A 23,269-nucleotide genomic window follows, 5' to 3' on the forward strand; every position below is an offset into this window, starting at 1 on the left:
CAGATGAGCCCCCCACAAAAAGCAAAGTTAAAAGGGTGTAGACAGTGGAAGAATGTCTTGCGTTTGAGGCCAGCCTGAGCTGTGTACAAGACTCTTAAATGCAGCAGGTAAAAATGCCAGCCTCATACACACACCCCTGACACACACACACACACACACACACACACACCACCAGGAAACGGGTGACGGGAAGTACATTGCAATCTCAGCACTCATGGAGGCTGACGCCAGAGGATTTGAATCTGAAGCCTGTCTGGGCTGCAGAGCAAGACCCAGGCTCAGAAACGACAACAACACAAGACCTGCTGGGCAACCCTGAGTATGTGTGGACTGGAGACTGAGCTGAACTCTGGGACTTTCTCTAGAATGTTGCAGCAGCCATTTCTCGCATCTCACTGCTTCGACGAGGCCTGTGTGGGGTTGACGTGTGGGGGCGGGCGTCACTGGTCCATCTCCCCAGAAAGACCCTGCAAAGAGGGGTAAACAAGTAACTACCCAGTGCGTGGCCTCCTGACCACGTAGGGCAGGCAAGGGGTTTGAGGCTTTTCCTACAGGTTTCTGGAAGGATCTTAACATCAGAGAGGCTTCAAGTTGGTTCCACGGGGTCTCACAGTACGGCACAAAACTCTCACTCCGAAAGATGCGTGTAAGTGCCATGTGGATGAAGAGTCTGTCCTACTGTTCCTTGTCACAAGCAAGGGGTGACTAAGATACAGCCGGGTTGTAAAGAAGAAAAGGAAATCAATGCTGCCACAGGTATAACTGCCTGGGCGACCAGTTGACAGGTGCCAGCCTTTGTAGAAGGGTCTTGCGTGGCATTCTCCAGTGGGACAAGAGACAAAGACAAGGTGTGCTCACGCTTCTTGCCCGCCGGGGCACAGGTTCCTACCTGCTCGTAGTCTTCCACATACTTGTATTTCTTGTCTCGATAGTAGTATCTTTTCTTCATGCAGTAGAGGACTATGACGTCACATAGCACTGTCGCCTGATTTGGCACAGAACGAACCAGGGAGCAGTTAGCTGTTGCTCTGTGAGCCCCCCTCACCCCCCCAATCCTTTGAAACCTAACCTACTGAGGAGGAAAGGCGCCTCCTTTCTCTGCGTTTGGCCCCAGGTGGGGTATCTGGGGACTCTTTCCCCTCGCCCTAGAGGCAGCCAGACCCCAGTCAGGGCTAAGGGTTAGGGGGAGGAGCAGTGCTCACTCAGCTGCTTACTGGTGAGAGAGGAAGGAACAACTCTAGCCACTCACCACCCCCAGCAGCGCCAAGCCGGAGCCAACGTTGATCATGGTGGGGATGATGTCAAACTTGCCAGCCTGCATGAGACAGGAGGAGAGCCGGAGTGTTCTGGTGAAAACAGGGCAGTGGGAGGGAGGCTCCCCGCCCCACTGGGGTCCAAAGGAGGGCCAACCTTTCCAAACACAATGATGTCAAAGCGGATGCCATATGCCTTGATGAGTGTGCGCTGTTCTCTGCCAGCAGGGTCTCTGTAGTACTTGGCAAACCTGGAGGAAGAGACGGTCGGTTAGGGAGCAAGTACAGAGCTTGGGTTCTAGGAGGGAACTGTTAGAAAAGGATCTGCGTCCCTGGGCACAGCTGGTCTTGGCTAAGGAGTTACTCTGCCAGTTCCACAGACACTTAAGTGCCCTGGTGTGGCAGGAGGGGTCAGGACCCCTCCTGGAGTAACAGGTCTCCTCTGTCATCACCATCTCCCTCCCTCAGGATGGCAGAAGCCTCTTGCTCTGAATGGCCTTCCTGACAAAGCTGAGGCCACCTGTCTCTCTCCAGGGGAACCCTGGCTACAACAGAGAACTTGTCAGCTAGTGGGGATCTGCAGGACTCTACGGAAGGATGGAGAAAAAGCCAGCCCCAGCACTCCTCTCAGCCCAGCATCCAGGTGGGGTACACCAAGCCTCAGTGCTTCTCCCTGCCCACCATCTGCTTTTGTTGTTCATATGGCTGGGTGGAGATATACAATTGAGCAGCAATGCAGCTACACAGCTCACCCACCGGACTACAGAATGCAAGCCAGGAGAGTCTGTAATCCCAGCATGCCACTAAAAGGTCAATTGATTGGTCTTAAATACCTAAATAGCGAGGCTAGCCTGGTCTACAAAGTGAGTCCAGGACAGGGCTCTGTTACAGAGAAACCCTGTTTCCAAAAAACAAAACAAAAACAAAAACCCACAACCAGCCAGTTTTAGATTCTCAACAGCTCCAGAAGAAATCTTGCCTTTAATACTGCTCTGTCAGGCCCCACCCTTGGCCTTCTACCAGGATTTTAAGCCTAAAGCCTGTGGTTTATCTGGTCCACAGCTTCTATATTTGGGATCCTCAGATGAGACTTGTATGGGCAGAAGCCAGGGGCCAGGTGTCCTGTGGGACCCATCAACTTCTCAGCTCTAGGATTCCAAACCAAGCCTCAGGTCTCCACAGCCATCCCTGTAGGGACCCTGCAGCAGCAGGGCGTGGTTGCGCACGCCTTTAATCCCAGCACTTGGGAGGCAGAGGCAGGTGGATCGCCAACCTGGTCTATTACACAGAGAAACCCTGTCTCAAAAAAAGAACCCTGCAGTAATAGATACGGAACAGTGCAAATCTGACCCCCAGGGGTGAGTTCAAATACCAGCCCTAAAGCCGGGCGTGGTGGCGCACAACTTTAATCCCAGCACTCGGGAGGCAGAGGCAGGCGGATCGCTGTGAGTTCGAGGCCAGCCTGGTCTACAAAGTGAGTCCAGGATAGCCAAGGCTACACAGAGAAACCCTGTCTCAAAAAACAAAAAAACAAAACAAAAAAAACAAATACTAGCCCTAAGACTCAGACAACCTGACCCAGACAGCCTTACAACCCCACAGAAATATGATACCACAAAATACTGCTAGAGGGAGTCAAGGATGGCTTTTAAGACCAGCCCAGCAAATATGCACATTGAATGTTCACAGGACTTAGCTACTTTTAGAAAATGACAGAGGTGTTCCCAGGCCTCTCGTCAGATTCTCAGGTGCCCTGGATTTAATGGTTCCCCCTTCCCAAGCTCATGCCTACGTATGGCCTGCAAAGGTGACCTTATTTTGCAGATGTAATTAGTTAAAATGAGGTCATACTAGATTAAGATACTAACTCATTAGCGCTCAAGAAGAGGAAGAGAGACTGGGCCAGGCTTGGTGGTGCCTTTACCCAGCACTCAGTAGGTTAATGGAGTCCTGTTTCTGGAGTTTGAGACCAGCTGGTCTACACAGCAAGTTCCCAGCCTGTCCAAAGAGAGAGAAGGTGGGCATGGTGGTTCACACCTCTAATCCCAGCACCTGGGGTGATGACAGGTGGGTGGGCCAGGAGTTGAAGATTATCCTTGGCTACACAGAGAAGCTATGCAGAGGGAAGGCCACGTGACTACTGAGGTGGCCACCCATGGACACACTGAGGATCACTAATAGCCAGCAAACGTGGGACAGCAAGGAAGGGTCTGACCATAGAGCTGGTAGCAGCACAAGCCCCGCAGACACGTTGATTTTAGACTTCTGGTCTCAGAACTGTCAACGAGTAAAATTCTATAGTTTCAAGCTGTTCTATTTTAGTTGTTACGAGAGCCCAGGGAAACTGGTATAGCAGCATTTTCAGGAGGCAAATTTGAGGGTAGCTCTTTTTTTTTTTTTTTTTAAGATTTATTTATTTATTATGTATACAGAATTCTGCCTGCACATTATAGATGGTTGTGAGCCACCATGTGGTTGCTGGGAATTGAACTCATGACCTTTAAAGGAGCAGTCAGTGTTCTTAACCTCTGAGCCATCTCTCCAGCCCTTGAGGGTAGCTCTTTCTATTGAGTCGGGTCCCCACAACACAGCTCAGGCTTTATTCATGTTAGTGTTCCTCCTGCCTCAGCCTCCCATTCTGGGGTTGTAGATGTGTATCAGCATGCCTGGCTTGAGCACAGGCCTCTCTTGAGTCTTAACACACTGCTATCCTCTGCATGCTGGGGCCGATTTGACCCCTCGAAAACTCATTTCTAGGCCACATCCCACTGGCCTAGAACAGAAGCCACAAGCTCATCTGTTCCTCACAGCAGGGAGAGATGTGGCAAAGGATGACCCTCGGAAACTAAGCCAGTGGCTTCTCTCTCGTCTACCCTACAATCCTCAACACATTTACAAAATATTTTTATTTTATGTGTTTGAGTGTAAACACTCTATGTACACACAGTGCCCAAAAGAAGAGGGTGCTGGATGCCTTGGATTATGAGTTACAGACTGTTGTGAGCTGCCACGTCGGTGCTGGGGACCAAACCCTGGTCCTCTGCAAGAGCAGCAGGTGCTAGCTGTTGCACACTTCTTTTTTTCTTTTCTTTTCTTTTCTTTGTTTTTTGTTGTTGTTGTTTGTTTTTCAAGACAGGGTTTCTCTGTGTAGCCCTGGCTCTCCTAGACTCACTTTGTAGACCAGGCTAGCCTCGAACTCAGAGATCTGCCTGCCTCTGCCTCCCAAGTGCTGGGATTAAAGGCTGAATGCTTTTCTTGCAGCATGACAGAGCAAGGAGAGCCCTTGTGGGCTTGGACATCACAGGAGCGAGGCCCTGCTGGGAGAATTCCGCTGGGTTCCTGGCCTTCCTGCCTTGAACTGCTGATACACAGCCTGTCCTGAGCGCACTGGTCATTGGGAGTGGGAGGGACATGAACAGCCCCATAGGTATCTACTATTACCCTCCCACAGGGGAGTGGCAGGGCCTAGGCTCACACACCTGAAATTGTAGCCAGGAGACACATTGTGTTCCAGGTCCCTGGTGTCAAGGCGCCGGAAGGAATATCTGGGAAGACACAGGGAGGCAGCTCTGTCCAGGTTGCAGTCCCACTTGATCTGAATGCCCATGATGCCTCCCTGTGGAGAGAGCAGGAGACACACAGCCATGCTTTCAGAACTCGGGTCCAGCCTGGGGCCAAGACAGTAAGAGAGAAGCCGTGCTAGCACGTACCTCCACCGCCATATCCTGGAACCTGTGCCCTGCATCCTCCACGATTTTGCCAAGACGGAATATGGGGCAGAAGGGGTCTGTTTGAGCATCATAAATGCAGGATTTGAGGTAGGCAGTGGTGATGTTGGAGAGGACATTCCTCCTGGGGTCAAGCAGGAAGCAGAAGTCTGAGCAAGGGGGACCTCAGGGAGAGCCAGTTCTTTTAAGAGGCTGTGCCTGCCCCCACTTACTTGCTGAAGTTAAACTTGGGGTACCAGATGTTGTTCTTTACCAAGAGGGTGAAGTTTTCTGCAGCTTTTAAAAGAGCTGGCCTGGAAAAAAAAAATTGTATCGGTTACCAAACATGCACAGGGCTGTGCAACCTTTCCAGCAGTTTACAGTGGCAGAATGGGAGCTTCTGGCATTTCCTATTGTCTCCTGTGTAACACTAGGTCACCAGGCCTTCTGGATCCTTTCTCTGAAGAGGCGGGACTTCCTGCCCCAAAGCATTTGCTGAAAAGGATGCTGGCTGTGGCCACCATGATGCCTTGGCAGTTGCTGGCCTCATGTCTGCCTTTTAAGGTGTTCAAGGAAGACGGACATGGTGGCACATGCCTGTAATCCCAGCACTCAGGGAGGCAGAGGTGGGTGGATCGCTGAGTTCGAGGCCAGGCTGGTCTACAAATCAAGTCCAGGACAGCCAGGGTTACACAGAGAAACCCTATCTTGAAAAACCAAAAATAGCCGGGCATAGTGACACATGCCTTAGGCAGAGACAGGTGGACCTCTGTGAGTTTGAGGCCAGCCTGGTCTACAGAGTGAGTTCCAGGAAAGCCAAGGCTACACAGAGAAACCTTGTTTTGAAAAAAGAAAAAAATTTTTTAAAGAGAAAGAAGGTGTTCATGAGTTATCCGTGATCCCTACATGTGGTTTTATAAGTCAGAGCACAGGGAGTTCACCAGCAGGTGCATCCTAACCTCGCTGAAAAGGAAACCGTACTACCAGAGTGGGCTCTGAAAGGTACCCCCAGGCTGCCAGGGGTTCCCTGACACCTTACAGAGCCCGGGCTACCCTGGAACTCACTACCTAGACCAGGCTATCCTCAAACTCACAGAGATGATCCTGTCTCTGCTTCCTGAGTTCTGGGATTAATGGCATGCACTATCACACACGGCCTCTTTAAGAAATTTTAAACAGCTGGGTGTGGTGACGCGCGCCTGTAATCCCAGCATTCAAGGAGGCAGAGTTCGAGGCCAGCCTGGTCTACAAAGTGAGTCCAGGACAGCCAAGGTTACACAGAGAAACCCTATCTCGGAAAAACCAAAACCCAAGAACAAGAGAGAGAGAGAGAGAGTGTGTGTTCAAGGCCATCCCAGGTTACATAATAAGGTGCTTAAAAAAAAACAACAAAATACTACAAGACCAGCGGGGTAGTGATGGCACACATCTTTAATCCCAGCACTCAGGAGGATCTCTGTGAGTCCGAGGCCAACCTGGTCTACAGAGTGAGTTCCAGGACAGCCAGGGCTACACAGAGAAACTCTATTTAGGGAAAGAAAAAATAAATAAATAAAAAAGAAGACCAAAAACCAAGAACTGTTTCCTGTTGGTTATTTGCGATGACAGTGCTCCAGCACACATAGGTCACCTGCACCCTTATTGCAAGTGGCAAACCCTTGTGGTGTCCCTGCTTTGTGGTTGGTTGACAACCACTCTCTTAGGGTAGAATGGCCAAGAATGCACAAAACATCCCAGCACACAAGCTCACCTCACCTTCTCTGTCACCTCCCTCCAGGCTGAAAACCAAGGTTCTGGAACCCTGGGTAGGACTCACGTTGGCACACCAGCATCATTCTCCACTGGGCACCATGCTGCCACCTCACAGGTCTTCACAGACTCATTGAATGGAACACACTTTCCAGTCCCAATTCCTGTGAAGAAAGGATAGGTCCAACAGGACAGGGGTCTGGTTGTCAATCTTGTACCTTTGTGTAGTACAAGAGGCCCCGAGGAATGCCAGGTGTGGTGGCGCACACCTGTAATCCCAGCACTGAGGAGGCAGAGGCAGGCGGATCACTGTGAGTTCAGGGCCAGCCTGGTCTACAAAGAGAGTCCAGGACAGCCAAGATAACACAGAGAAACCCTGTCTTGGGAGAAAAGGGAAAAAAAGAGCAACATCTGGGCTTTCTGCTAGGTGAATGTTAAAAGGGTCCCTGGACTCGGGAGGCAGAGGCAGGTGGATCACTGGGAGTTCGAGGCCAGCCTGGTCTACAAAGCGAGTCCAGGACAGCCAAGACTACCATAGAGAAACCCTGTCTCCAAAAACAAAAACAAAACAAAAAAGAGGGTCCCTGGATCTGCTCTTACACCAGGTTCCTCTAGGTTCACGTAGCATGGGGCGGGGGGGGGGGGGGGGGGGGGGGGCCGGGGGGAGTGGGGGGTGGCGCTCAGTCTTCTCTGCTGATGAGCTAGAACTGAACCCAAGCCTCATCTACGCCGAGCCCCTGTTCTACCATTTAGCTGTATCCCGGGTGTATGTGGGGCGGGGAGGGCCAGGGTTTTATTTCTGCAATTTCTCTATCACAGATGTGCCACAGGAAGTGTGATGTCACCAGAAGCCACCTTCCCCAGGTCCAGCATCTGCTGAGATGTCCCAGCTACCCGAGTTACTCACTCCTACCATTGCTGTGGGTGCCCGCGGAGCCAAGAGTGCAGTTGGAGTCTGAGTTACAAATGGTGGTCTTATCAGGGATCTGGGAAAAAAAATGAATGAAAACAGGTTCCATGTGGTCCAGCCCCATACACAGTTTGCCAGGAGTAGATGTGGGTGTGAGGCCTGAGGGTCTTTTCCACGGAGCTACCCACCTCTGGACACGTGCTCTGTGTCTGGTTCACAGTGATGATCATGTTGGTCATGATGAAGAGGGAGTTTTCCTCCTGTGGAGATAGAAAATCTTGTTGGGTCACCCTCAGAAGAGGTGAGTGGGGCCATAAAGAAAGTCAGACGGGGCTGGAGAGGTGGCTGTTCTTCCAGTGGAGCTGGGTTCGAGACTCCCAGCACCCACATGGAGCAGCTCTAGTTCCAGCTGGGCAGCGGTGGCACATGCCTTTAATCCCAGCACTCAGGAGGCAGAGGCAGGAGAATCTCTGTGAGTTAGAGGCCGGCCTGGTCTACAAAGAGAGTTCCAGGAAAGCCAAGGCAATTCCACAGTGAAACCCTATCTGGGAAAACAAACAAAAGAAAAGGAAAGAAATGATTCTAGTTCCAGAGGGAGCTAAAGCTGAGCGTGGTGGTGCACGCCTTTAATCCCAGCACTCGGGAGGCAGAGGCAAGCGGAACATTGTGAGTTTGAGGCCAGCCTGGTCTACAAAGTGAGTCCAGGATGGCCAAAGCTACACAGAGAAACTCTGTCTCGGAAAACAAAAAAACAAAAACAAAACAGAGGGAGCTAATACTCTTGCTTCAGCAATCTGGCCACCATACATACACATCAGCCACATGAAAGGAGACGCCAGGCCAGCATTTGCCAAGTGGCACATAGCAGAGTCAATGTTTAACCTGCAGCTTTGGGGCTGGAGATTTGGCTCAGCGGTAGAGTGCTTGCCTAGCATGTGTGAAGTTTCCAGCTCCGGAGAAAGAGACCAGAATGTTAACTTGCATCTGAGTGGACTAACACACAGTGTGTGTAGGCTAGGATGCCCCGTGCAGCAATTTCTTCCTCTCTGTTCCTGATGGAATCTGACCAATTCCTTCTAGTTTGGGTTTTGAACTGTTGTTTTGTTTATGCCCTGTGACAAGCTTTACCTTGTGGGTGTAAGACAGGAAAGCAAACACAGGATGCGGAAGGTGCTATTTCCAGCCTCGCTTCCCAAGACCTTTGCTTTCTCACCCTCTAGAGCTTGGAGAAATAAAGGTGTGGGAGAGACAGAGTTCTAGGGTGGAGCCAGCCACACTATAGATCTGGAGGGTTCTCTGTTAGGAATGACAGCCCAGGGGAGAGCTAGCTGGCTACATGACCTTCTCCGGCTAAAACCACCTGCGCACGGAGGTGGGGAACTCCGCCGCTCACTGTATGTTTGCAAAGCCCCGTGTGCACACAAGTCACAGCTGACATACCTGAGCTGGAATTACATAGTCTGCCACATCCCAGATCCGGAACCCAAGTTCAGAAGTGTTGGTCACCGCCACACCTTTGGCCTTGGTTGTCACCGAGCTGACCACTGAGTCAGTTTCCTGGTAGCCCCTTTCCCACACAAACACCCACCTGAAAAACACAGTAGGTTGTAGGGTTCAGTCCATTTAAACTGGCACCATGGGGCAGAAGTGTGGCATTTACTAATTAGTTGACTTGCAAAAGATGCCAAATTTCTACATTCTCCTTCTGTAAAATGGGCATAGTAGCCCCTCTGAGTATTTTGTGAGAAATAAATGACGTGGTCAGCTAGCACAATCATAGCACGCAGGAAATGCTCAGTGAATGCTGTCTTTATTACTGGATGTCTGAAAGGCCTCAAAACACTGTGGTCTTTGGGAGTCACCAATAATAGGTTATTATAACACATTTCCATTTGATTTACATGCAGGTCATTTAATCCTGATCACTTCATGAGGCACACAGCATTATTACTACCTACAATTTATAGAGATGGGAATAGAGACAATGGTTGAGTCACTTTTCCTAAGGTCATATAACTAGCAAGTGGCAGAGTAGGGAACTGAACTCAGGCAAGAAACTTCTGATGCCTCCATTGTCTCTAGACAAGAGAATCTTGTCTCTTGGGTAGTTTTGGATGTTTAAGACTGGCATGGTGGCGCACGCCTTTAATCTTAGCATTTGGGAGGCAGAGGCAGGTGGATCACTGTGAGTTTGAGGCCAGCCTGGTCTACAAAGCAAGTCCAGGACAGCCAAGACTACACAGAGAGACTCTGTCTCGAAAAACCAAAAAAAAAAAAAAAAAAAAAAAGACTGGCTTTTGCAGCTGGTCATGGTGGCATATCTTTAATCCAGGCACTCAGGAGGCAAAGGCAGGCAGATTTCTGTGAGTTCAATACCAGCTCAGCCTACAAACCCAAGAAAGCCAGGACTTCAAGAGAAACCCTTTCTTGAAAAAAACCAAAAACAAACAAAAAGACTGGCTTTTGCTATGTAGCCCTGGCTGGTGTGGTACAGGCTATGTAGCTCAGGCTGGGCTCAAATGCTGAGGTAGCAATCCTCCCACCTCAGACTCCCAAGTGCTGGGATTATAGGTGTGAGCCACCATACCCAGCTGTTGGCTGGTGTGTGTGATGGTGTGTGGGTTATTTGTGTGTGTGTAGTTGTGGCCTCAGATGTAAAAGAGGACAACTTATAGATGTTCATTTTCTCCATCGTGGATTCTAGGGGCCAGATTCAAGTTGTTAGGCTTGCAGAGCAATCATTTTGTTTGGTTTTTGGAGACAGGGTTTCTCTGGGTAGCCCTGGCTGTCCTGGAACTCACTCTGTAGACCAGGCTGGCCTCGAACTCAGAGATCCACCTGCCTTTGCCTCCCAACTGCTGGGATCAAAGGTGTGTGCCTCCATACCAGGCTAGCAAGCACTTTCGGAGACACAATCTTGCTATGTAGCCCAGGCTGGTATTCACTATGTAGCCCAGGCTGGCCCTGAACTTAAGATGATACCCTGCCTCATAAGGATCCCAGGCCTGCACCATGTCTTCTCAGGAATTTATCTTTTGGTTTGGTTTGGTTTGGTTTGGCTTTTTGAGACAGGGTCTCTCTGTGTAGCCTTGGCTGTCCTGGACTTACTTTGTAGACCAGGCTGGACGCGAACTCAGAAATCTGCCTGCCTCTGCTCCGGAGTGCTGGGATTAAAGGAGTGCACCACCACCGCCCAGCTTTTGGGTTAATTTTTCATAGGTTTGTTCAGTATAAGTCATCCCACAATCCTCTGCCCATCCTAAAGATGGGTTTCTCTCCTGCCAAGTCCTCTTCTGCCGGGCTTCCAGGGACCCAGCGGCCCGGACGCTTGCGTGTAATCCACTCTGACACAGAGGTTAGGGCAGAGAGGCTACGGGTTTTATGACCCAGCACACTGAGTTGATAAATCAGGACAGAGAGATGCTGCCACTATCATGCAATTATTTACTTCTTCATCACACGAATGAGGTCCCTGGGAATTCTGAGGTCAGTGTCGTTTTGAGAGAAAGGGTTTGCTCTATGCAGAAAGATTACACTTCCACCAAGATGAATGAAATCAGGAAGTTTACAAAGAAGCTAAAAGCTAGGGTATTATGACTCTCACGTGGGTAATCCCAGCACTCAAGAAGCTAAGGCATAAAAATCACTGGCAGATTCCCTGGCCAGCCCAGACCATAGTGAGTGCAAGGTTACCATGGCCACATAGTAGGGCCCTCTTTCAAAAAGTACAAAAGTTTAAAGTTTAAAACAAGTCCTTAATTTATACCCAGAGTCAGTAAGATGGGTGAATGCAGTTTTTTGTTTGTTTGTTTGTTCCTTCAAGACAAGGTTTCTCTGTGTCCCCTTGGCTGTCCTGGAACTACTCTGTAGACCAGGCTGGCCTCGAAATCACCAAGATCTGCCTGCTTCTACCTCCCAAGTGCTGGGCTTAAAGGCGTGCTCTGCCACTGTCTGGCTTGCACTGGGGCAGACAATACTATGAAAGGAGACCCCATAACTAAGCTGCCCAATGGAAACAGACTACAGCATGGGTAGGGAGTGGAGATCAGTGCTAAGAGTCCATGATTAGAAATATAACCTAAGCCAGGTGCGATGGTGCATGCTTTAAACTCAGCACCTGGGAAGCAGGGCTCTGTGACTTCAACACCAGCCTGGGTTACTTATCAAGTTACAGGCTAGATAGTTACAGATCTTGTCTTTTAAAAAAAGAAAAAAAGGCACAGGAAAAATTTATAACATATTTTTATGTGGTCCATTAGAGAGAAAAAATTGAGACAGGGTTTCTCTGTATTGCCCTGGCTGTCCTGCAACTCTCTCTGTAGACTAAGGTGGCCTCAAACTCAGAGATCCACCTGCTTCTGCTGGGCTCAAAGGTGTGTGCCACTACTGCCCGGTGACAAATATTTTTGTTGTTGTTGTTTTGCTTTTTGAGACAGAGTTTCTCTGTGTAGCTTTGGCTGTCCTGGACTCACTTTGTAAATCAGGTTGTTTCAAACTCACAACAATCCACCTGCCTCTGCCTCCCAAGTGCTGAGATTAAAGGTGTGCACCACCACCGCATGGTGACAAAATATTTTAACATCCTCAATTTGTAGAATATCAGACTGGTGGCTTGACTGGTATGCACCTGTGTAATCCCAGCACTTGGGAGATGAAGGCGGGGTTGGGAGTCCAGCGTCATCATCCTTCACTACGGAGTAGGAAAACCTGGATCACATGAGCCGCTGTCTAACCTGAGCCCAAAACCTCCTCACCAAATAAAAGCTGGCGAGATGGTTTCAGGGAGTAAGAGCATCACTATGGACACCTAACAACCTGAGTCTCGGGAACCCACGGTGGAAGGAGAGAACAGACTCCCAAAAGTTGTCTTCTTGCCTCAGGTGCTACAGCGTGTATGTATCCTCACTCATACACAGACACACACACACTGATAAATAAAATTAACACTTAAACAAAAGATACATATATATATTAGAAGCACAAAGCTTGCCTAGTATGCATAAGGCCTTTGGCTTGATCTCTGGTACCTCAAAATCTAGTGCCCATGTTTTAGTTTGAATGCATTTTTTTCATTTTAATTCAGACTAGAGGCAGCTCCAGCATTCAGTGGCTGCATGTGAGCCTCTTAAACCGACCACAGCCACAGAATCTTCACAGGGAACAGACCCTCCCAGGAAAGCAAAAGCCGAGAGCTCAAAGCTACCTAAGAAGCTCCCATTTCCAGATACTTGCAATCCCAGTCACTGAGTCAGCCAGCAGCGGGCCTCAGCACTGAAGAGTTCATCACTGCCCAGCCAAACCTCGAGAGGAGCCAGGTGTCCAAAGGCTCACACTAAACACGTTACACTATCTACAGAAGACGTTTTCAGAGACAGGATCTCATGCAGCCCAGACCGGCTCAAACTCAACCTCCTCCTGCCTCGGCCCATGGATACTGGGTTTGCAGACTGCCACCCGGCCGGCTTCACCAGGTTATTTCTAGTGCCTTCTGCTTCCATATGTTGGAAGGGAAACCTGCAATCTCGTGAATTAGTCTGAACAGATCCCAAACCTCACGCCAAAGCAGGCAAAGCAGGAGGCCTGCTTTACTATTATTATTTATTATTATTTTTATTTATTTCAAGACAGGAGCTTACTAAATAACTCTGGCTGTCCTGAAACTCACTATGTAGACCAGGCTGGCCTCCAACTCACAGACATCTGTCTGCCTCTCCCTCCCCAGGACGAGAATTAAAGTCTATGCCTTAGGCATTCTTAATCACTGGGCCATCTCTTTAGAGACCTGTGTACCTATTTCATCTATCTGAGGCCACACAAAAATTCCTCAAGTGAGTATGGTCAGGCACAGAAGGTTTGGCAAGCTCTGTGCTGGAAATTGAATCAGGGGGTCAGCTTGTGAACTGGCAATCAGTATTATCTAAGGATTCCTAAGTGGTCTCAATGTGTATTGTAGGGATCTGTACTTTAGGCCCCTTAGAGAGAATGAGAAAGGAGATCCACCTGCCAAACCAGCAGCTGTTGATACCAGAATACTTTGGAAATGGGCCCAGGAGGCGAGGTAACTCCTACCGTCTCTCCTGGGTGTATTAAATTCTTGTAGGTGCATTCAATTAAAATTAAGCGTTTAAGCCGGGCGTGGTGGCGCACGCCTTTAATCCCAGCACTCGGGAGGCAGAGGCAGGCGGATCGCTGTGAGTTCGAGGCCAGCCTGGTCTACAAAGTGAGTCCAGGATGGCCAAGGCTACACAGAGAAACCCTGTCTCGAAAAACCAAAAAAAAAAAAAAAAAAAAAAAAAAAAAAAAAATTAAGCGTTTAATAATGCCTACTGATGGCAGGGGATGTATAAACAGTAAACGGGGAGCGGCGGTTAGAATCAGGATAAGGTAGGTACCCATATTCCCAGCCATTCCAAAACGAAGTAACCTTAGGACACTTTTGGGAAGTGTGACATCTCCAGGGTACTGAGTTATCAGAAGGTTCTTAAAGGGCCAGAAACCACAGATGCAGAAAGTGCCGAATGAAAATCACAAGCCTTGGTTTCGGTCAGCTGATTTTGAAATGGACGGTTGGAGTAAAACCCTACCTCCCTGCCCAGTCCCTCCACCACGTCAAGGGGCATCAGGGAGCAAGTCGGGAGGTTGAGATGCAAGAAAAACGGGGTGACACTCTAGCCAAAGCTTAGCTCGGAGGACATCCAAGTGTCTCCAGTGTCCCGTACAAGCCGGTTCCAGATGGCTAGAGCTCGAGGAGGGCGTGTGACCGCCCCTTGGACTCAGGGAGGAGGACTCCGGCAGGCCCAGCGCGTGCCCCAGGCCCTTGGTTTGGAGGGGTGAGCAAGGGGGGCGCTGCCAGGTCTGGGTTCCCCGAGCCGCGGCCCCTCCCCAGGTCCGCTCACCCGATGACGTAAGCCAGGATGAGCAGCTGCACCACGCGGTTCATGAGCCCCACTTTACGGCTGCGGATGAGCACGATGCGCGGCGTGTCGTACTCGAACAGGAAGGCCCCGAGCACGGAGCAGCAGCCTGCCATGGCGCTGCCACCCGCTCCGCGCTGTGGGCAGCGCGGGTCGCTTCGCCGCCTCCGGGTCCCCGTGGCAGCCCCGCCCAGCAGCTCGGGCAGGCCCGGGGCGACGCCCGGAAATAGGCGGCGCGCGACCCGGGGAGCGCGTCTCCGCCTCCTCAGCTACCGGACCACAGCGCGGGGACCCGCGACTCCCCTCTAGGGGGCTAGAGTTTGAAAAGCATTTGCTCTCAGGGACGAATTACCTCAGGAGTGGGGCCGGGGAGTGAGGAAGGGTAATGACCCCCTGAGGAGGAGTGAGTGGCAGAGGGGTTCCTCCCCGTGGCAAAGGACAGCTCAGCGAGTTCGGATAACGAGCCGCCCCCCTGGGGAATTTCGGTAAGAGTCTCATTCCTAGGGGACCTGAGTACTGAGGACAACAGTCACCCCTGACTGAGGGAGCCAAATTTGCTTTGGCTGTAATGGTGGGAGCTGGTCCTCGATGCTTTCTGAACCTATAGGGTTGGGAGACGGGGGAGGGAGTATATACCTCGTGTCCAGGGGTGTCTGTAGTAGTCAGCCACACACACACCCCATCATATCCCCTTCCTAGAATTGAAGTTAGGCCGTGCACCTGCCCCAGGGGAGATAAAACTGCCTTAATTGCATCTGAGAGGAGGATGCAAGCCAGGGCGAGGATGTGTTTCCGTAACCATCCTGCCACTGAGAATGCCTTATCACAAACCTAAGGAGAACTGGAAAAATGCAAAGCCAGTGGGGAGACACCGTTGTCCCATGTCACATGTATCCGTTCCCCTTCCGCTGCGTTTTCATAGGTGCTTTATATTTAGTGTAACAAATGCAACCAAGAAGTGTTAACATGTACTTTCCCTACGCCGGGCTCTGTCTAGTGAACGTACCAAGGAGAGCATGTTAGCTTTGTGCCATATTAAATATAGCAGGCAATAGCCAAGATTTTACGTTTTAATCATTTTCTGCTTCTATTTATTTATTTATATATTTTTAGGTTTTTCACGACAGGGTTTCTCTGCAGTCCTGGCTGTCCTGGACTCCCTTTTTAGACCAGGCTGGCCTTGAACTCAAAAAGAGAGCCACCTGCCTCTGCTTCCCATGTACTGGGATTAAAGGCATGTGCCACCACCGCCTGAGCACTTCTTTTTTTTTTTTTTTTTTTTAATTCTGTGTTCATTAGCTTTTGGTAACTGTGACAAAAACCTGAGAGGAAACAAAAGGAAGAAAGCTGTATCTGGGCTCACCATACCGGAAGTTTCCATCAGCCATTTGGCTCCATTGGTTTGAGATGAGGCAAGATGACACAGCAGAGAGGGCATGGTGGGGAAGGCGCTCTCACCCACAGCAGCTGGGAGCCAGACATAGGAAGGCATGGGAACAAGATATATATATTTCTTATTCCACCTAGACTTCCTTTTCCTCATTTCTAGCACCTCCCAATGTTATGATTGGCTGTTGATGAGATCAAGTCCCTTAGCATCTGGTTCCCTCTCGGTGTTCTGTCTACTGTTTGGTGAGGACCCTTTGTACACAAATTGTAACACCATGTCCCCAGAGACATGGTGGGCTACATGACGCAGGCACTGGAATCCAAACATGGGTCCTCTGGAGAAGCAGTACGCGCTTTTTTTGTTTGTTTTTTTGAAACGGTTTCTCTATGTAGCCTTGGCTGTCCTAGACTCACTTTGTAGAGCAGGCTGGCTTCAAACTCAGAGCGATCCACCTGCCTCTGTGTCCCGAGTGCTGGGATTAAAGGCATGCGCCACCACGCCCGGCTGCTGTACGCACTCTTAACCACTAGGCCACCTCTCCACCTGTTACTATTATTATTATTATCATCATCATCTTACTGTGTGGGGTTGTGGACCTTTGTGCATACAGAGGCCAGAAAAAGAAGCCAGATCCCTTGGAGCTGGAGTGTTGTGAGTCACCTGACCTGATTGCTTGAACTGAACTTTGATCCTTTGCAAGGGTAGCATGCCGTCTTAACCGCTGAGCCATCTCTTCAGCCCCATAGGCAATCCTCTAGGTCAGCCAACGTATCATCAGACCCTGTTTAAAAAAGAAAAGAAGTAAGCTAGGCAGTGTTGGCGCACGCCTTTAATCCCAGCACTTGGGAGACAGAAGAAGGTGGATCTTTGTGAGTTCGAGGCCAGCCTGGTCTACGGTGTGAGTCCAGGACAGCCAAGGCTACACAGAGAAACCCTGTCTTGAAAAACAAACAAACAAATAATAATAAAATAAAGAAAAAGTCAGTAAGAAAACTTGTATCTGCCTCTAGAGCTAGGATTAAGTTAAAAGAAGGAAAACCCCAGAAAAAGGCAGTGTGGGTTGGGTTGTCCGATCATGTGATGGGAATTTACCAAGTTCTTGCTATGCGCTTGCTGTGTTCTTGATGCTGCAGCTGTGGAGGCAAAGAGGCTAGAGCTCGGCCAAAATGCAGGCAGTTGGCAATCAGGAGGGAAGAAAGGAAAGCCCACAGTCATGTTTCGGAGGCAACTTACAAATGCTCTTTGAGAACGAAAACACGTTCCAACCTTGGCTAACTACCCCACAGTGGTGAGTGGGCCCAGCCTCAGAAAGTCCTGAAGGTCAGTAGTCTAATCAGGTCTTCTAGTGAATTCTGAAAAATTATTAGGAAAAGAACGCTTTCTTTTCTATCCTTTTTTTTTTTTTTTTCTTAATGTATGTGAGTGCTTTATCTGCATATAAGTCTATGTGCCAGCATAGGGCATCAGATCACATTATTGATGGGTGTGAGCCACCTTGTGGTTGCTGGGGATTGAACTCAGGACCTGTCTAAGAGCAGCCAGTGCTCTCAACCGCTGAGCCATCTTTCCAGCCCCTCATTTCAATTCTTGTCTTTAATTTATCTTTCTAAATCCAGCTTTACAAGCAAGGGATGAACCCAGTGGAAGAGAGTTTGCGTAGCATGCCTGGAACTGAGGTGTGTGTGTGTGTGTGTGTGTTTGAAGTGATCTCCACGTAGCTGAGGTTGGCCTCAAATTTGCCATCCAACTGCCTCAGCTTCTCTCGGGCTAGCAAAGAGACTGCACCATCTATACCCAGCTTACATCTCAGATCTTAATCATGTTCCGTTGCTTTTTCTGTCATGTGCTTGAGTGAGTGTGGCTGGCATTGAGCAACTAAGGAATTTAGTAAGAGAGTTTTTCAGTGAGGGCACCAGCACAGTCTAACTAAAAAGTAGCCTTCAACAAATGACAGTGGAGCCAGAGTACAAGCCCCACACAAAAGAACAAAGCTGAACTCTTGCTCTTGCCATGTATAAAGTTAAGTTTGTCAAACAACTATAAAAGGCATAAATATCTGAGCTCAAATGACAAGCCTCTTCAATAAAGACTTAGGTACAGAACTTTGAACCTCGGATCAGGCAATGATCTTTTTTTTTTCTTTTTAAAGATACAATAAAAAAAGCCATACATGGTAGCACACACCTTTAATCCCAGTACTCAGGAGACAGAGGCAGGTGGATATCTGTGATTTCTAGGCCAGCCTGGTCTACAGAGTGAGTTTCAGGACAGCCATGGCTACACAAAGAGAGCCTGTCTCAAAACCAAAAAAATAATAAACAAAAAACCAAACCAAACCAAACAAACAAACAAAAAAAGCAAGCAACAAAGATAGACTCTTAGGCTGGAGAATTGCCTCAGCAGATAGAAGCATTGGCTGGTGTGATTCTGAGTACCACATGGTGGCTCATGACTGACCTTCTGTAACTCTAGTCCCGCTGGTCCTAACAACCTCTTCTAACCTCAGTAGGCACCAGGCATGCACATGGTGCACATACACACATGCAGTCAAGACACACACACAGCCGGGTGTGGTGGCGCACGCCTTTAATCCCAGCACTCAGGAGGCAGAGGCAAGCGGATCGCCATGAGTTCGAGACCATCCTGGTCTACAAAAGGAGTCCAGGACAGCCAGGAGTATTACACAGAGAAACCCTGTCTCAAAAAACCAAATAACAACAAAAACAAACAAACAAACCCACTCATACACATAATAAAATTTAATTTAATTTTTTTTTCTCAGAAAGATGGACAGTAAGGGTATGGGGCTGTCACTCCAGTTCCAAGGAATCTGATGCCCTCTTCTGGACTCCATGGGCAGACATAATATGCAAACACAGTACCCTTACACACTGAATAAGTGGATGGCTGGAAATGTGATTCAGTGGTAATGTTAAACAGCGAATTACCATGTGACCCATCAAATCCAGTCCTAAGTACGATATTCTGTTGCTTTGAAGTGGGATCTCACACTGAGTAGTGCAGACTGGCCTGGGATTCGCAGAGCTCTTCATCCTGCAGCCTCCTAAGCACTGACTGGGATTATAGCCACCACATCCTGTACCTCAGAGATGGGGGAAAGAGAAAAGAAAAGACTGCTTCTACAAAAGCTCGTACAGATGTTCACCGCAGCAGCTGTAAAAACCAAGAAGAAGTTGGGCGGTGATGGTACACACCTTTGATCCCAGCACCTGGGAGGCAGAGGCAGGTGGACCTCTGTGAGTTCCAGGCCAGCCTGGTCTACAGAGCCAGTTCCAGGACAGCTAGAGCTGTTACACAGAGAAACACTGTCTTGAAGAACAAAAACCAAACCAAAACAAACCAGGAAGAATATAGCCTAAATGTCTCCCAAGACATAGAGAAGCGTCTGCCAGGACCCACCCCACCTGCTACCCACCACTGCCAGATCCCTTCTGCTCTGCATCCAGTCTATCCACCCAGTCAGAGCTCTCACATCCTTCTCCAGGGTCTAGCCCAGCAAATGGATGGAACTATGGAAGACCATACTGAGTGAGGTAGCTCAGTCCCAGAAAGATGAATGTGACGTGTTCCCTCTCTTGACAGGCTGCTAGCTCCAACTCTTCAGGTGTAAGTGTAGTTCATATCCCTTTATCAAGGAAACTCCTTTTTACAATGGATGGAGATCATTACAGAAAAACACAATCAAAATGCACAGTGGAATAAAAAAAAAAAAAGTCCAGTCCTAACAAATACATGTACAAAACAACTCCTGTGCCTAAGGCTCAGGGACCATTGTGGAAGAGGGGGCAGAAAGACTGTAAGAACCAGAAGATGAGGGAGAGTGCTGTGAGAGTGTCTCCAGTCGATGGCAGAAGCTACTCACCAGTGTGACTGCCTGAACGTGAACTGAAAAAGTACAACAATAATAGATATGCCAGAGTGGACAGGAAAGGCTATGAGGCCTCAGCCCTACACAAAGAACAGGCAACTAAGAAATGCAGAGGGGGCTGGGCGGTAGTGGCGCAAACCTTTAATCCCAGCACCTGGGAGGCAGAGGCGGGCGGATCTCTGTGAGTTCGAGGCCAGCATGGTCTACAGAGCAAGTTCCAGGACAGCTAGCACTGTTACACAGAGAAACCCTGTCTCAAAACACCTTAAAAAAAAAAAAAAGGTAGCGGGTAGGAGAAATAGTCTTCCCGAGGAGGAGCACGCCAATTGCCTATCCAATAACAAATGGTTAGCCCTGATAACACACATGTAAGTAACAAGATACAAACTGATCAGGTTATATTCCGGAATACATATATATGTGTGTGTTCTGTGTGTATATATATATTTATGTGTGTGTGTATATATATATATATATGCATATAACAATGAGAACAGAGTCATGAATTTGAAAGACATAAAGGAGCAGTATATGGGAAGATCTGGAGGGAAGGATATATTATAACCTCAAGAGAAACAATAATAAAGAAGAAATGCAGCCGGGCGTGGTGGCGCACGCCTTTAATCCCAGCACTCGGGAGGCAGAGGCAGGTGGATCACTGTGAGTTCGAGGCCAGCCTAGTCTACAAAGCGAGTCCAGGACAGCCAAGGCTACATAGAGAAACCCTGTCTCAAAAAATAAAAAAAATTTAAAAAAAAAAAAAAGAAGAAGAAATGCATAGATCAAACATAGCACATGCAGCCAAGCATGGTGCTTCATGCCTTTAGTCCCAGCACTCAGGAAGCAGAGGCAGGCCAATCTCTGGGAATTTGAGGTCAGCCTGGTCTCATAGTTCAGGGCAGCCAGGGCTATACAGTGAGACTATTAAAAAAAAAAAATCAAAGTGGCATTTGTGTTCATTAGAATAGTACTTCTAAACAAAAGGAAACGAAGTGCAGGTACACGGTACACCGTGGATGAACCGTGGACATTTTATACTGAAATAAACCAGACTCAAACCTCAAATCATATGGTTGTGTTTGTAAGTAGTGGCAGGCTAGGCTCAAGTGTAGAAACTGAAAGTAGATTGTCAATATCCAGAGGCCAGGAGGAAGGCAGAAGACAGGCAGTAACTACTGAAAAAAGAAAGAAAGAAAAAGAAAGAAAGAAACTTAAGACAGTCTTTCCTGTGGAGAGATAAAAATATTCTGGAAGCTGGGTGTGGTAGCACACACCTTTAATTCCAGCACTTGAGAGGCAGAGGCAGGTGGAGCACTGTGGCTTCCAGGCCAGCCTGGTCTATAAAGTGAGTCCAGGACAGCCAAGAAACCCCGTCTTAAAAAAAAAAAAATATCTGGAAATGAGCCAGTAATAACAGGCTCAGCTCCTGACAGTGCTAAAAGCTGCTGCATTGTACATTTTCTAGGTATGGTAGGACAAGCCTTTAATCCCAGCTCTGTGAGTTCCTGTCTCAAAAATAAAATAAATAAAAGGTGTGTGCCACCACAGCTGGCTTGTTCAATTTTTTTCTAAACAGGGTTTCAGCATGTAGCCCTGGCTGTCCTGGAACTCTCTCTTTGTAGATCAAATTGGCCTCAAACTCACAGAAATCTGCCTGCCTCCAAGTGTTGGGATTATAGGTGTGCACCACGACTGCCCGGCCACTTTGTTCTTTTGTGACAAGGTCTCTCACTATGACTTGGGAATTGCCAGTTTGGCTAAGCTGGCTGACCAGCTCGCCCTAGGAATCCTGTCTCCACCTCCCTAGCATTTCAGGAACATGCTGCCACATCCAGTTTCTTATGTGTTCCAAGGAACAAACTTAGGTTCTTTGTTTGTTTGTTTGTTTGTTTGTTTGTTTTTGGTTTTTTGAGACAGGCTTTCTCTGTGTAGCCTTGGCTGTTCCTGGACTTGCTTTTGTAGGCCAGGTAGCCTCGAACTCACAGCAATCCACCTGCCTCCCCGAGTGCTGTGATTAAAGGTGTGTGCCACCATGCCCGGTCAAACTCAAGTTCTTAGGCTGTCAGGGCAGGTATTTACCAACAGAGCTCTCTCTCTGCATTCCAAAATAATTATTTATTTTTTTGAATTTATTTATTTATTATGAATACAACAGTCTGCCTGCATATGCACTCTCAGGCCAGAAGAGGACACCAGGTCTCATTATAGATGGTTATGAGCCACCATGTGGTTGCTGGGAATTGAACTCAGGACCTTTGGAACCGCAGTCAGTGCTCTTAACCTTTGAGCCATCTCCCTAAGGTTACATATTTTGTTTGAGACAGTATCTCATACAGCCCAGGTTGGCCTTAAACTTGATACACAGCTGAGAATGACTTTGAACTTCTGATCTTTCTTCCTCTGCCTTCCCAGGGCAGGATTACAGGTACCCACCACCACACCTGGCCAAATAGTACATTTTAAAAGATCAAATGCCGTAGAATTTCCTCAAATATGCCTAATAATAATAAAGGAATCAAGAGTAAACAGTCAAAACCCAAGAAAAAACAGAAGTAGGTAACATAAAACAGTGGCCCCAGAACTCTCGTTTGTTCACCACCCCCAAACCCTCACCAAGAGTATATTTATTTTAGGTAAAACATTTCCAATGGGGTGATTATCTGGTTTCTATGTCAGTTGTTAAACTATTTCCTCCCTTCCTTTTCTAGTCTGTCCCTTTCCTATGGGTGGCGCAGCAGCCATTTTTATGCTGTTTGACCTTATTCCCCTGGCCACAGCTGATTGGACCACAGAGGGCAGCCCGAGCAGTCTAAGTCTCTAGGGCAGTGGCACTGGGCATAGGCGGCCCTTTGTTCTCTCCAGGCAACTGGAACCACTGACATAAGCTTCACCCACGTAATAAGCTAGACAAGGTGGAGATTGCAGAAGACAAAATGGAGACGGGGGTTGGGAAGCCGAGAACAGGGCTCCCCAGGCTTCTGCTGAGGGCTGGCTTCCTGGTCCCACCCTCTGGGTTCACTTTTGTTCTGCCAAGAACCTGCCTATAACCTTTCAGCCAATGTTCAAGCTGAGTCTCAACCCAAGGCCCCGGCACGCTGAGCCAGCCCTCTGCTGCTTAATACTTGTCTTCTAAAATTTAGAATTGGGAAAACGTGGTGCTTTTTTTTTTGGTGGTAATTATTTTTGGAAGGTAGAGACATAGCTATGTTGGTAAATACCTGTAATCCTGGCACGCAGGAGACAGAGGCAGGTGGATCAGGAGATCAGGGGCATCCTGGCTGCATACAAAGTTTGGGGAGATGTTGGGTTATAGGAAACCTTGTCTCAAAAAACAAACAAAACAAAAACCATGGCTGTGGTGCTAGGATTCAACAGATTGAAAATGTCACCAGTAAGGTAGGCGTTAGAACAAATGTTTGTATGAATGCAGAAAATTAGAGAGAAGTGGGAGGCACAC

General features: G+C 48.5%; 1 protein-coding gene across 2 annotated transcripts; it reads right to left on the reverse strand.

Annotated features, from left to right (window-relative positions):
• Nucleotides 1-214: 214 nt before the first annotated feature.
• P2rx4 (purinergic receptor P2X 4) lies at nucleotides 215-14,728 on the reverse strand. Of its 2 annotated transcripts, none has more exons than XM_051161543.1 (12): nucleotides 14,516-14,728; nucleotides 9,060-9,207; nucleotides 7,808-7,879; nucleotides 7,617-7,695; nucleotides 6,777-6,873; nucleotides 5,194-5,274; nucleotides 4,964-5,105; nucleotides 4,733-4,869; nucleotides 1,411-1,504; nucleotides 1,250-1,315; nucleotides 890-985; nucleotides 215-467 (listed from the first exon to the last, which is right to left on the reverse strand). In XM_051161543.1, exons 1-12 carry the CDS (start codon nucleotides 14,647-14,649, stop codon nucleotides 441-443), a joined length of 1,173 nt encoding a protein of 390 aa, XP_051017500.1. In that variant the 5' UTR covers nucleotides 14,650-14,728; the 3' UTR covers nucleotides 215-440. The 2 variants fall into 2 exon arrangements, with proteins under 2 accessions (XP_051017500.1, XP_051017501.1); XM_051161544.1 differs by having other exon boundaries at nucleotides 7,623-7,695; nucleotides 14,516-14,727.
• Nucleotides 14,729-23,269: the final 8,541 nt, after the last annotated feature.

The sequence above is a fragment of the Acomys russatus genome, chromosome 19 (assembly GCF_903995435.1).
Source record: "Acomys russatus chromosome 19, mAcoRus1.1, whole genome shotgun sequence".
Lineage (NCBI taxonomy): Eukaryota > Metazoa > Chordata > Mammalia > Rodentia > Muridae > Acomys > Acomys russatus.

Bases quoted from the DNA above. Each gene is read 5' to 3' on its own strand.
- P2rx4 (XM_051161543.1), bottom strand. From the start codon at position 14,649: ATGGCAGGCTGCTGCTCCGTGCTCGGGGCCTTCCTGTTCGAGTACGAC. The intron at 9,208-14,515 runs GTGAGCGGACCT...TGTGTTTTTCAG, and splicing joins ATCCTGGCTTACGTCATCGG to GTGGGTGTTTGTGTGGGAAA. The intron at 5,106-5,193 runs GTAAGTGGGGGC...GCTTGACCCCAG, and splicing joins CCCAAGTTTAACTTCAGCAA to GAGGAATGTCCTCTCCAACA.